The sequence below is a fragment of the Mercenaria mercenaria genome, chromosome 6 (genome assembly GCF_021730395.1).
Source record: "Mercenaria mercenaria strain notata chromosome 6, MADL_Memer_1, whole genome shotgun sequence".
Classification (NCBI taxonomy): Eukaryota; Metazoa; Mollusca; class Bivalvia; order Venerida; family Veneridae; genus Mercenaria; species Mercenaria mercenaria.
Genome location: NC_069366.1, coordinates 22,174,916 through 22,186,446, shown reverse-complemented (window position 1 = coordinate 22,186,446; position 11,531 = coordinate 22,174,916). Strand labels below are relative to the sequence as shown.

Here is an 11,531-nt window from a genome sequence, read left to right as displayed (position 1 = left end):
CTTAACTGGTTATTTCTTTTTACAAAACGATATCTCAATCATTAAATCAGACATATTAAACTAATTACGCGATATCTGAATAGCCAAACAGAATACATTTTATCGAATTGCCTGTAAACTTAATTATCTAAAATAGAGGCACAGAACGCGACCAAACAAACAAACAACAAACCCTGACTGAATTTTTTCATGAATAGTAATGAAAAGTGAGAAACCCCTTATACGCCCTAGCACAAGCTTATGCGGAATTCTATAATATACAGATGCATACTAAATGCACTTACTGACCCTCGAAGGACCAGAAATAAGAAAAAGATATAGCAGGAATTAATAACAACATCTGTTTGGTATGAACTGACGTAATGCCCTGTTTTAATTTTAGACGGACTAAACAATGACAAATACAGCTGAAACTCGATATTTCGAACTCGCTTATCTAAAATTTTCGGCTATCTCGAAGGCATGCTCAATTTCCGTCCCAAAAACAAGTGATAAAAGATATCATTTTACGTCGAATTTCGGTTATCTCGAACTAAAACGCTCGATCCATTGGAATTCAAGATAACGAGTTTTAACTGCAGTTCGAACAATAAGTAGTTTGAATTGTCGTGTGAAAATAGATGGGATGGTAATACCATCTTATCTAAACAAAAGAAGATATCTACGTTTCTCTTCTGATTCCGAGATATCAGGTACACATGACTTGACCTCTGAAAACTTACTGTTTTCCATCCTCAATATCAAAATGTAAGAAGTCTATGTGTAACTGTTTCCCAGCAGGTGCGGTTACAATGGTGTGACATGAGGCTAATGCTGGGTAGGTCTGTGGGTAATCAGGGGAGGTAAGTATCACATTTGGTGTGTCATCAGTTAGTTGGAGCAGTTTGTCGCACTGTAAAGGCACGTGGTCAATTGATCTCTTACCTAAAAAGAAAAAAAAATAGCAATAAATTATCTGTCTTTATTATTATTATTTTTATGAAATAGTTGGACAGTTTTGTGTCATATAAGTCAACTTGTCACTCGAATTCGTTTTGTTGCGTAAAAAATGAATTTTTGTTTCTTTGAAACGATCGTCATTATTTTCTTTTCTCAGTAAAATGCGATTTTAACCGAACTTCTGTACTGCGATGTAAAACTTATTCACAATCGCCCTGACATGTACTTTGTAAACGCTGCCTATCTTCAAGTCTCTAATAAACCAGAATTAAATCTGGGCTAAAGACCACCTTTAGACAAGGAATGCTAGACTCAAAATGCCACTAGTTTTTTTTTAATTTTATTTCCAATTAAAAAACCTTATACTTGTATTTTAACTTCTGCATAGAGAAAACTAGTCGTGTAAGTGAAGATACTCCACAGTGTCCTTTTTATTTTTTCGGCTGACTTACATTGTTGTACTAAGAATTTTACATTGATCTGTAACAATGATATACTGGTAATATTAATTTGAAACTCCTGGTGAAATTATGCGCTTCCATCACCAATTAGATAATGGTGAGCACCTTCGCACTGAGCACATTTACCGTACGTTTCTCTTTTGTTGCCGCTTGATTTAATTACAGTACTTTGGATATAAATATCTTTTTGATGTTTACAAAATCGCTATGTACGATTCACCGACATTTTGTCGGTCTCTTTCGCTTTAGCAATTTTATCTGTGGTATTTATAAATGATATTGTTTAATGTCTCATCATGCGTCTCAAAGAGAATTATTCCAGATGAAAATATTTCATATTGATAATGAATTTCGTCAATAATGTTTAACTGTGAAATTTCTACTTTTTCATACACTAACTCTCAGGTATAACTCAAAATCTAAAATGCACACCAATTTGTTTACGCACTGATTTAAATTTTGGTACCAAACATTATAAGTTTTCATGAAAATAAACGAGAAAAAATAACAGAAAACTAAGTGCACACTTTCTTTTGGAACTGAGTGTATATATTTTATAACGGTCATAGCGACCGGCGAATATATCCTTGAAAACGGTCATAGCGATTGTTAATACACGACCGGCGAATAAATCTTTGAAAACAGTCATAGCGATTGTTAATACATGACCGGCGAATAAATCTTTGAAAACGGTAATAGCGATTGTTAATACACGACCGGCGAATACATCCTTGAAAACGGTCGTAGCGATTGTTAATACTTGACCGGCGAATACATCCTTGAAAACGGCCGTAGCGATTGTTAATACAAGACCGGCGAATATATTTTTGAAAATATACGACTGCCGAACAAAACACTGCAATTTTTTTTTAGTCAGGGAGTTGTCAATATGAGCAGACATAACCCAAACTGCCATGCAGGATATTGTATAAAGTTTCTGCATTTGTCAGAAGAGATCATTCTAAATTATTATTTAATGTAGAAATCAATGTAAGATGCTTACTTGTAGCGGCACGCTAATATAAGGTATTTTCCTTCCTAAAGTATCAATCAGTACAGGAGAAAGGAACAACGGTACCTAGTTGTTATATAAAGGAGTCATAAAAATTAGTTACGAAACACGCGCATGTGGGTTGCTAATCTTTCCATTTTCCATTAAAATGTCACTAAAAGTTCTACCATTAATCATATCTCGTGCTACACGCAAATTGGTTAAAACTTTCCTCTAGGGTGTGGACAACCACACTGTTCATCAAAAAGAAAAAAACAGCGCATTACATGGCGTTGACATTTTCTAGTTAACGATACTGTCTCACAAATTAAGTATACTTGGTTGTCTAATTAACTTTCTTCTACAAAAACATTCTTACCCTACAACTTGAATCTGAAGGCAAACAAGAGGACCATGATGGTCGGAGATTGCTCAGCCGAGTAACGCTGCTTGCTTGAATAGTTTTGGTAGGTGGTTATGTAAGGAAATTGTCTGTGTAATTATTTCGAAATAGTGTCAGTCATATTTTTTACCCGAAGATGATTAAAATTTACGTTGATGAGTCAATTCGTTTCACTTTTGCGGCGAACGCCGTTTCGCCGCGGACCACTGCCCGGGTCTTTCCGGCGTACGCCGACCTGCGCCGGTCTTGCGAGATAGCGGCAAATCATATATTTTCGCGATATAAAATCTGGTAAACATTTAGAAATTTGGGGTTAATGGTCAGAGACCACCAATTCAAAAAAGTACAGGGAACTTACTGGGAATGAGGTAAGAGTATACCTGGGAATAAGGTAACGTCTGTGCGTTCTGATTGGTCAGTCATGTAAACAAACCCAGGAAGTGATTATTTTTTCAAAACTGATATTTTTTCACTGCATTTACAGTATTTTATTATATATTTTGACAAAATTTGCCACATTTTATGTGTATTGAAAAAATGTTTTATCAAACGAATTTCTCCTGCCATGTCAATGATGTAAACAGGGGGTCATCTCATTCACACGAAAATTACTTAAATAAAGTATCACTATTCATATGTTTTTCGTCCGATATTTTGGTAGAACTAAGATTGTTCTTGAAAAACTTGTAATTAGATATACCTGTTTCGATGTATGGAAGGCCGTACACGCCATAATGTTACAATGTAAGTCTATGGGAAAACAATTGGTGGTCTCTAACCTAATACCAGTAAAGATAGAAACATTTTGCTTACTTATTTGGAAAAGGCTGCAACAGAAAATCTTAAAAAAAAGGATTTTTTTCTTATTTGCAGCTCACGTGGCCGGCGTACGAGGAAGCGTTCGTTTATTGATAAACCGGCGAGAACTTTTTTCTTGCCGCTCAAGTGACTGGCATGTCCCGGGTTGAGTGAAACCAACTGGCCTAATTAATATAAATACCAGGTCAGGTTTTAACAAACATTATTGTTGTCATTCTATTATCATAATTATACATTTAACCTTGAAGACAGAGCTCTTGCTACTTTTATGCACACTTGTTATCATTTGTGACTTCGTGTAAATATTGTATGATTATTACAAATAAGGTGACTTATAGGCCAATTGGACCGGGTGTAATTTGTATGTATTTATATGACCTAGTTTTTTAAAACTGTTTACACATGTGACTATAATTAACAATTTACTTACAGTCCGTTTTTGTGAACATCATGTTTGTAAACATTAAATATTGCGTTTTGTAACCTTAACTCAGGGTTCCATATTTTAGTGTGTCTTGTATAAGAAAAACGTGGGCTCGAGCTAAAACAAAGCATAATCAACAAGGAACTGCGTTCAATAAACGCTCAATGCTCCCAGTGGCATCCTTGTTGATAGATTTTGCACCTAAGTCCAAAACGAGGTCAAGGTCAAGGTCAAACGGAGGTCAGGTGACGAAGATGAGGAATGGTCACAGGTTACATTTGCATTGGTATCAAGTCATTCTAGTAAGGGATATTGATGCTAGACGAAACGGTCCCATTTGGTTAACCAAGAGATGGCCCATATAAAGCAACCTAAGTCCAAAATGAGGTCAAGGTCAAACTGAGGTCAGATGATGTCTGAAGATAAGGAATGGCCACAAGTTACATCTGTATTAGTATCAAGTCATTCTAGTAAGGGGTATTGATGCTAGACGAAACGGGTCCCATTTGGTTAACCAAGAGATGGCCCATATAAAGCAACCTTAGTCCAAAATGAGGTCAAGGTCAAGGTGAAACTGAGGTCAGGTGATGTCTAAAGATGAGGAATGGTCACAGGTTACATATGCATTAGTATCAAGTCATTCTAGTAAGTGGTATTGATGCTAGACGAAACGGTCCCATTTGGTTAACCTCGTACGGACGGACGGACGGACGAACGAACGGACGAACGGACGGACAGGACAATCACTATATGCCTCCCGCATCAGTAGATGCTGTGGGCATAAAAAGTACAAAGGTCATTTTGTAATTAGAGAAATTTTGGGTTGAAAACGTGTAAACACGTATGGCCTATTAATCGAAATGTTCTTACTTACATACACACAAATACATATTATAAACAAATTTTAATCGAGCTAAAATTACATTCTTGTAAATTGTAACCCCGTGATATTACAGCAGTTTTTTTTTTTACAAAATACACGACAAAATCAGTGTTAACTTCTCCATAAGTATCCTTATATACTTTTCTTGCAATATGTCAAGAATCGGTAACGAGCTCTAAATGACATAAAATAAGCTTTTGCCAGAGATATTGCAAATAGAGTCTATTTTGATAACTATTAAATAAATCGATAAGTAATACATTTATGTAAATTTTCAAAATGCAGTCAAAATTACTGAACGTATATTAAAGATATGTAGGACGAATTTTGTAAAATTCAGGATGACCAAATTACTTACTGATGTGTTTATCGTATTGGCAGATAAATGGATTCTTTTCCTCGCAGTTTCTATCGTTCCAAAAAAAGGAGCTTGTTTGACCGGTTCCCTTACCGGGATAAGAAAACAACCTTCTAATTTCCACGCAGTCTTCATCCGAGTACCCGTCATCGCTTGGTTGCCTTATGCTATGCGTTATACTTTCATTTGCATGCGGCCAACCCGGAAACCAGTCTGATAGAAAATAACGGATTGTTACAAATATTAATAAAACCGTTACCAGAAACGAGAAACAAAAGAATCTGAGCTCTTTACTAAGGATCTCATATAATGAGGGACCTCATTAAGGACCGGGGTTGGGGACGGGTATGGGAGATGTCTTGTAGATTAACGACATTCTGGGCATTGTCTTTCTGTTTTCCATCTAATGATTATTGCTTCGGGCCTCTGGTCAGGCTTAAATTCTAGTGTTATATCTAAACTCACTTGGAATTAAAACAATTGTTATACACTTTGAGACAAATGTAGTTATAAAGTTTCCTACTTGAAAACCTCTCAGGAGAGCTTGTTTCTACCCCTTGCAAACTATAATACCAATTTTACCCTAAAGTTGCTCCTACTGGACTCCAAGAATATAGGGGCGCTGTCCCCTTCACCTCCGCAAGGGGCAACACAACCCCCCTCTACTTCACGGCTTCCATTTTCTACTTCAATTAGTTATTTAAATCCTGTTACAAGATATAATTTCGTTTTAATCGATAACGGTGGTTGACGATAGTAAATAACAAACCCATCATGTTTGAAGAACAATCCATTAAAAGCATATTCTATTACGGAAATTATTATGACACCAGTAGCTTTTGATATAAACTATTGATTGAGAACGTTTGCGAGAAAATGAATGATATTATTATGCCATTTTACCAAATATCAATTGTATCTAAAATTTCAACTTTTCGGAAAAATTATCACCTTCAATCTCAAAATGTCAGGTATAGAATAGCATCAGCAGGTGAGTTAAAATAATGATTGTAACACGGCCCGTTTTACTTTCCTAACAAACAAAGCGGACTGGAACTGGTGGGGAAACAACCCCCACAGAATAGGCAATTTCCTGGTGGATGTTGTCAAGGATAAAGATAACAATTCTTGATGTCGTATAAAAATGGAAATAATATATCTAATACAGCTTTTTTTAATAAAATCATTGTCGTTCAGATGCGTATTTATTAAATTACTCGGGCGGCGCTCTCGTGATAACTGAACTCAAAATAATGTTTTTATTCAAAGACAAATAACGATTATTTATTATTTCATAAAACTTACTATGGAATGTTATTGCTGATCTGTCCGTCCACATATAGTCGCCCTCAAACAATCGATCATTGGCCCCTATCCATATAGCATGGAAAGGAAATTTACTAGAAAAAAAACAACAACATAGTTTTACACAATTTACTGCAAACGCTGCAAAATATTTTGCCATCATGTCAAGCAAAAACTATTACTTCGCGTTGAAATGGGCACAATTTTATACCAAGCAGACTTTTTTTCAACATATGTCATACAAAAAACAACAACAACAACAAAAAAAAAAAAAAAAAAAAAAAACAGTTACATTCCCTCTTGTGCCTGTTTCAAAATATTTAATTTAATAGTTCATTGCTACAATTTAATACATTTATGTTTCAAAAGTATCTTAATTTATTTCATATTTCTCTCTAAAGCGCGATAAATTATATGATAAAATGTTCAAGTCGATTTCAACAAGAAGTCCTTATTTTTGATTATCGCATTTCATAACATGACTTATTATAGGAAAAAAATCTTTATAATAAGAGCAACACGAATTCTCCCGGCAAACTCCTTAAGTTAATTATCTTAGATTAATCGTTGAATTCATCTGTTAATCGAACGAATTAGATTGTTTTCAAACAAATGGGTATCAGTAATACAATGCAAAATGAACCGTTGACATAAAAAGCAGCATTGAAACCTTTTGTTTCTTTGAACTGAAATCCGAAAAAATTCATTAGCAAATGGAACCAACAAATATTGTGTAGCTAACAGATATTATAAGTTACACTGCTTGTTGGTGACAGGATACGGGATATACGCTGATATTGCGTTCATCCATAATATGTTTCCAATGGAAATTGTTCGTTTATTTATCTGACATTAAAAAGCTATGGCAAATATATAAGTATATGTGTATTTTACATGAAATACGACACACCATTTTATATTGTGGATACAATATGATATGCACCTTAATGGAGGTTTGAGCCATCATCTTTTTATCACATTGAACATACGCTTATGCGTTTTCCCCTCGGTAACGTGTGGAGAGTGAATAATATATTGAAAGGAAGTTTCTCAAAACCCTATTTTAATGGTATGCTTATGGGAACATATCTGCAAGCAGATGCTTTAAATTGTTAAGTTTTATGCAAAATAAGTCTGTTCCATATTTAAGAAATAATGTATAGAAAAACCGTGTTTTAACGTTATTAATACACGGAAAGAGGTTAACGTCCACGGAATAATTTCACGAGGGCATAGCCCGAGTGAATTATTCTGGCGACGTATAACCGATTTTGAGTGTATTAAGTTAGGTAAAACACGATTTTGCTATACATTATTTCGATTCTAATATGCCCTTAATCTAAATAATAATAAAAAATATAGTAGCGCTCTTTCTTGGGCGCAGCAAAATCATTGACGTCACCGCACGTTAACATGACGTCATTTTAGCGTAAGCGTGTTTTAACAGAAACAAGCATATTAGAGTAATATTGTACACTTTCGACCGAATTCTCAGACATGTACTAATGTGGAGTTTATGTGTGGTATATAGTAGATAGATCCACTTATTTAGGAGTGGTACTGCATGAAAACCTTGATTTAAATGTAACGGTAAAATCATTGCTCATAGTGCTAGTCGTGCCTTGGGTCTATTAATTGCCAAATGCAAATATATTTGGGGGGAGGGGGGGGGGGGGGGTGTACCGTATGATGTATTTAGTAAGTTATACGATTCCGTTGTATGGCCAGTCATCAGTTACAGTGCTCCGTTGTGGGGGTTCAAGTCGTTTTCGTGTATTGATGCTGTACATAACAGAGCACAACGGTTCTTCCTAGGCGTCGGAAGATATACTCCTAATGCGGGGTCTAGGGGGATATGGGATGGAAGCCTCCAGTGGTACGGCAATGGAAAAGTATATTTTTATACTGGTCACGTCTCGGATCTTTTGACAGAATACGATTCAACAAGAAAATAGCACTGTGGGCATATAATAAAGCAAATAGATCATGTAAAAATTGTTTTTTTTTTTCATTAGAGAATTTCTCAAAGACAACAATTTGCAAGTATATGCAGATATAGACCATTTACTACCAAATTTGTTTATTAATGATTGTGAAACGGTATTATTTAATAATTATATTAACAAGTGGTCAACTAGAATCAATGCTGTGGTAGGTAATTCTGGCAGAGGTTGTAATAAACTTCGGTTTTATAAATTGTTCAAACATGATTTTATTCCTGAGCGGTACTGCAAACTGATAATACCTCCGAGACATCGTGCAGCTTTTAGTAAATTTCGATGCGGTGTACCACCAATTAGAATTGAAACCGGTCGTTATGAAGGCATTGAACTTGAAAGAAGGACATGTCCTTTTTGCAGTGCCGTTGAGGATGAGATCACGTGATGTTAAATTGTCCAGTATATAATGATATAAGGCAGTCGCTGTTTCAAAAGGCAATCACTTGTAGAAACAATTTTTATTCTATGTCTGAAACGGATAAATGTATATTCTTGTTTTCTGACCCAAATATGATCAGGACTAGCGCAAAACCCTGCTTTTTAATTCTCAAAAGACGTCAGCTTTTAACATGTAAGTAGTGATATTTATGCTGCAAATAAGGTAGCGTTTTGTGTTTGTTTTTTTATCTGTGTACAAATTTTTTTGTCCACTGAATTTTTTTTGCTAATCAATGCAAGGCTGATCTTATCGACAGGTTTCCTTTCACCTACAACCATTTTTTAAATTATTAAAGTGTGTGAAATAGTAAAAGAAAATATTTTCAAATATTTTTATTGTGCTCTGTACTTTTTTATATATATCTAATTATTTTTAATAAGATACCTATGGATTAGCAAAACTAGTTCGATTATATTGTTTTATAGTTTTTGTAAAAGCATTGATGAAGATATGACTGCGCAATAATCTCTTATAGTTCCAACATGGAACGGTGTATTACATATGTAATTGTAAATATATATAGCTGTTTATTTGTTGTATGTATTATGATGAGAATAAAGATTACATATATTAGAATTGCACTTCACTCTCATCTTTGTTCGTTGTTTTTTAGGTGTCATATATAATTTACAAGTCAATATCCAGTAAAGGAAGTTTATTGCCTGTTCCAGTATTCCTGGAGGCAAGTTATTAAATCGAATTCCCCGTCATTACAGACATGCTGTAAATCAAACTTAATCAAAAACAAATTTTGCTCAGATTAATAGCAGCTTGATATCATTTGCCTTGTATAAACTTCTGACAGCATTGTATTTCTGCTGATTGACAACAATTCCATTAACAGCAGACCTACAGTGTTAATATATTAAGGACATGGTCGCAGAAAATTATTAACTCTGCAGTTGAAGTATTAATCCTAATGTGTTAGAAATTCATTACTTGACATGCAACACCTTGGTAAAGTAGAATTTGTGTTATAAGAAAACCATGAAAAGGTGCCGACTGTCTTTGAATATCACATAAGACGTTAGACATATGACCTTATTTTTCATAATTATTTCAGACCTCATTTCATTACGGAAGGTCAGCCTCATTGTTCTAAATATGATATTTTTGAATGAATCATAGCAACGCTTCATGGTCTGCGCTTTCTTGTATTTTGATTATAGTGTATAAAATCATTCAATATCATAAAGTTATTTTATAAATTACTTTTTGACCACATACATACTCCAAATTTCAATTCTGAGAATCAGTATTTTTACTTAAGTATAAACGAAAACAATTTTTCATACTTACATGTACCGAATTACAGAAAAAAAAAACGTTTTCTGCCGACGGTCATTACATATATCCCATTCAATCCCAAATAACACACAGATACTGAAATACTTTTTATTTCATCTTTTTTCTTATACGTCAGATGACATTCCAAGTAATAGAACCTTTTTTCTTACCTTTCATGTATGTTGTTCTCTAACTGAGACTGGGTTTGTAGGTTTTCAATTTTAGCAAGGGACGCGCCTCGTCGTCTGCACTCTTGTTGTCCGGAAAGCCAGTTTGCCGGTTTAGTTATTATTTCAAAACATGAGGTAGCTGTCTCCAACAAAGAATTTTCACACGGTATAATTTCATTGGTAACACCGCGAGCGGAGGTAGAGTCCCATTTTAACAGAAAGCCTCGTTTTGACATCTGATCATTTGAACGGAACCTGATACTGATGAAAGATGTGTTGAAAATAAAATAAAGTAGACGCTCCTTTCCTGTCCAGTCACCACAGATCCGTTTAGATTGACTATTTACAATAATTTCTAAAAAATCTAACGAACACATATCGTTTTGCAAGTTTAAATTTGAGACAGATTCCGTTTGGAAGACTTCAAAAGTTATCTCAATCAGAAAGGCACGTGGTACGCTTATATTGGTGACGCAATACTCCTGGTTGTTGTACAAGTCTGGAAATCTTGGGCTATACAGAATTCCGCTTTCAGAAGTTACGGTAGAATTTTCACACACGTAAGAAATGCTCCCTCCTAAATTCAAGCCAATGGAAAATCTTAGATTTGCCGCAAAATACAAAATATAGGCCATTAAATAAATACATTTAAACAGCTCTTTGCCATTTGAATATGATATCATTATTTTTCATATACAGTCATTAGCACTCTGATACACCTGCTACAATATGCAGATTTGTTGCGTCGTCGATTTGTATGACATTTCAGCCATTCGATCACTTAATTCATGACATTTGGCCATATTTTCTCGCCTTCTTTGTAGCTTTCAACAAGGTAGTCTGAAAAAGGTGAAACACATTATACTGTAATAGAATGTATATAGTTATCTTTTTTTTTTTGAAAACTAAATTCGCAGGCATCGGCACAAACAAGAAACAATTACCATTTTCAAAAAAACTTCATTATCATTTAATTTGATCATTATTATTACTATTTTTATAATTTTCTATAATTTTATATTCCTCTAAGGTGTACCTGCTAACCAGTTCGC

The 11,531-nt window shown here is 34.6% G+C and overlaps 1 protein-coding gene across 1 annotated transcript; it reads right to left on the bottom strand.

Annotated features, from left to right (window-relative positions):
- Positions 1–718: 718 nt before the first annotated feature.
- On the bottom strand, positions 719–7,111 carry LOC123550625 (uncharacterized). Its single transcript, XM_053546704.1, has 3 exons — positions 6,584–7,111; positions 5,279–5,491; positions 719–924 (listed from the first exon to the last, which is right to left on the bottom strand). The coding sequence occupies exons 1-3, from the start codon at positions 6,744–6,746 to the stop codon at positions 719–721; spliced, it is 582 nt and encodes a 193-aa protein (XP_053402679.1). The 5' UTR covers positions 6,747–7,111.
- Positions 7,112–11,531: the final 4,420 nt, after the last annotated feature.

What these genes read in the sequence shown, in the direction of transcription:
- LOC123550625 (XM_053546704.1), bottom strand. Translation starts at nt 6,746, where the DNA reads ATGATGGCAAAATATTTTGCAGCGTTTGCAGTAAATTGTGTAAAACTA. An exon ending in ATCAGCAATAACATTCCATA is followed by an intron (nt 5,492 to 6,583) that starts GTAAGTTTTATG and finishes ATTTTCTATCAG; the next exon opens with ACTGGTTTCCGGGTTGGCCG. An exon ending in CCAATACGATAAACACATCA is followed by an intron (nt 925 to 5,278) that starts GTAAGTAATTTG and finishes TTTTCTTTTTAG; the next exon opens with GTAAGAGATCAATTGACCAC.